Source organism: Pteropus vampyrus, unplaced genomic scaffold, assembly GCF_000151845.1.
Source record: "Pteropus vampyrus isolate Shadow unplaced genomic scaffold, Pvam_2.0 Scaffold167, whole genome shotgun sequence".
Classification (NCBI taxonomy): domain Eukaryota; kingdom Metazoa; phylum Chordata; class Mammalia; order Chiroptera; family Pteropodidae; genus Pteropus; species Pteropus vampyrus.
In genome coordinates this window covers 2,556,742-2,558,415 of record NW_011888948.1, presented here as the reverse complement: position 1 = coordinate 2,558,415, position 1,674 = coordinate 2,556,742, and the positions used below count along the sequence as shown (strand labels likewise).

The window sequence follows — 1,674 nt, the reverse complement described above, 5'->3', positions numbered from 1 at the left end:
ACTATGGTTTGCTAAGGCCCCTTTTAGCTCTGAAATTGACTTTCTAAGTAAACAGGGCTTGAGAGGTATTTCTTTGGGTAGAACCGGTTTTTTCTTTGAGAATAAAAAGAGCAACAAACTGTTTATCGATATTGAGTCTTCCTCCATGCTCTTTCAAGACTGAGATAGAAAAAAGTGGTTCGTTTTCTTTTTGGTGGGTCCTTCAACAGGAGGACTCCTAGCCCGCTCCCACGCCACTACGAACGAGATCTAACTCTAGTCCTCACCCCCCAGCGGGAGCGGTGTGACTCGCGAAGATTAGTCCCTGGTCATAAACAACCTCTCACTTCCCCTCCCCCGCCTCTGGGACCGCCTACGTTGGGGCCGGCCCTCCGAGGCCCAAGGAACCTCCTCCGGCGACCGCGGGCCTGCCCCCTTCTGCTAACCGGGTGTTAGATCTTTTACTTCAACCGCCCCTCACTTGTTCACCAGGCAAGGGGTTCGCTACAGCTACTTCGAAAGGGGAGCTCAGGCCAGCCTCCATTTCCTTCTTCCGACCCCTATCACCTCGAACAGCCAAAGAGAGGCTAGCAGCACGGACGCGCAGACTCACAGCCGTGGCTGACCTGCGCGCGCCGACGCGGCTTCCGCCCCCCACCCCGCGATCCTTCCGCGGCCCGTCTCCGCCCCTTCCCGGAGCCCGCCTCCGCGTCTGCCGACCCGCCTGCTCATCCCTAGCGCTCGCTCTCGCGCGCACCCGACGCCCCGCCTTCGCGCGTGCTCAATAACAGTTCCCGGAGGCGGCCTACAAGCTTCTCCCGCCCCTGAGCTGTTTGAATATGCTAATAAGAGCCTAGGAGCTAACCAATAGAATGGCGGGGCGGTGCATCACGTGGCTCGAGGACGTGTCAGGAGGCGGAGCCTTTGCAGCCCCTGCCCGAGTTAAAACCGGAGTGTGAGAGAGAAAAGCGCTTCAGTAGCGAGAGGGGCTGAGAAAGTGGTGACACCGCCGGGGTGCGGAGGGAGTCCCTGAAACTTCTCCCAACAGCCCCAGGGCCAATCTCCCCTCAGCCCACTCCCCTCTTCGCCAGCTCCCTGGTCCCCACTCCCTGCACCGGGGGTGGGGTGGGGAGCCAGGCCCGTCTCCCGCTGGGACACACACAGGGGCCGGGAGCGGGGACGGGACCCCCGAGGCGGGGGGGACGGACCGACAGACAGACGGCCGGGCGCCCGCCCCAGCGGGCAGGCAGGCAGGAGGAGGCGGAGGCGGAGGCAGGGGTACGACGGGGAGGACTGGGTCTGGGAGTTTCCTCTCAACTATCGGGGGAGAAACTCCCCGCAGCCGGAGGAAAGACCCAGACGGTGTTTTCCTCCCGGGGGCCGCGCTCTCCCGCCCCGCGTAGCGGCGGTCACCACCGCCGCCGCCACCGGCGCCTCCACCTCTACCATCTCCTCTTTCTCTACCACCTCGGGCCCCGGTGTCCCCGGCCAGCACTATGCCCATCTTACTGTTCCTGATAGACACGTCTGCCTCTATGAACCAGCGCAGCCATCTGGGCACCACCTACCTGGACACGGCCAAAGGCGCGGTAGAGACCTTCATGAAGGTACCGACTGACCGAGCCAGGGCGGCGACCCCGGCCCGGCCGGCGGCATGGGTGGCGGGGAAGGTGGCCGGGGGCGGCGAGGCGGAGG

General features: G+C 63.5%; 1 protein-coding gene across 1 annotated transcript in view; it reads left to right on the top strand.

Annotated features, from left to right (window-relative positions):
- Positions 1–852: 852 nt before the first annotated feature.
- Positions 853–1,674, top strand: part of INTS6 (integrator complex subunit 6) — an 83,265-nt gene continuing 82,443 nt past the window's right edge. Inside the window, exon 1 of the mRNA XM_011370333.2 lies at positions 853–1,586. Within this exon, the coding sequence (XP_011368635.1) occupies positions 1,476–1,586 (111 nt within the window). The 5' untranslated portion in view covers positions 853–1,475. The remainder of the gene's footprint in view (positions 1,587–1,674) is intronic.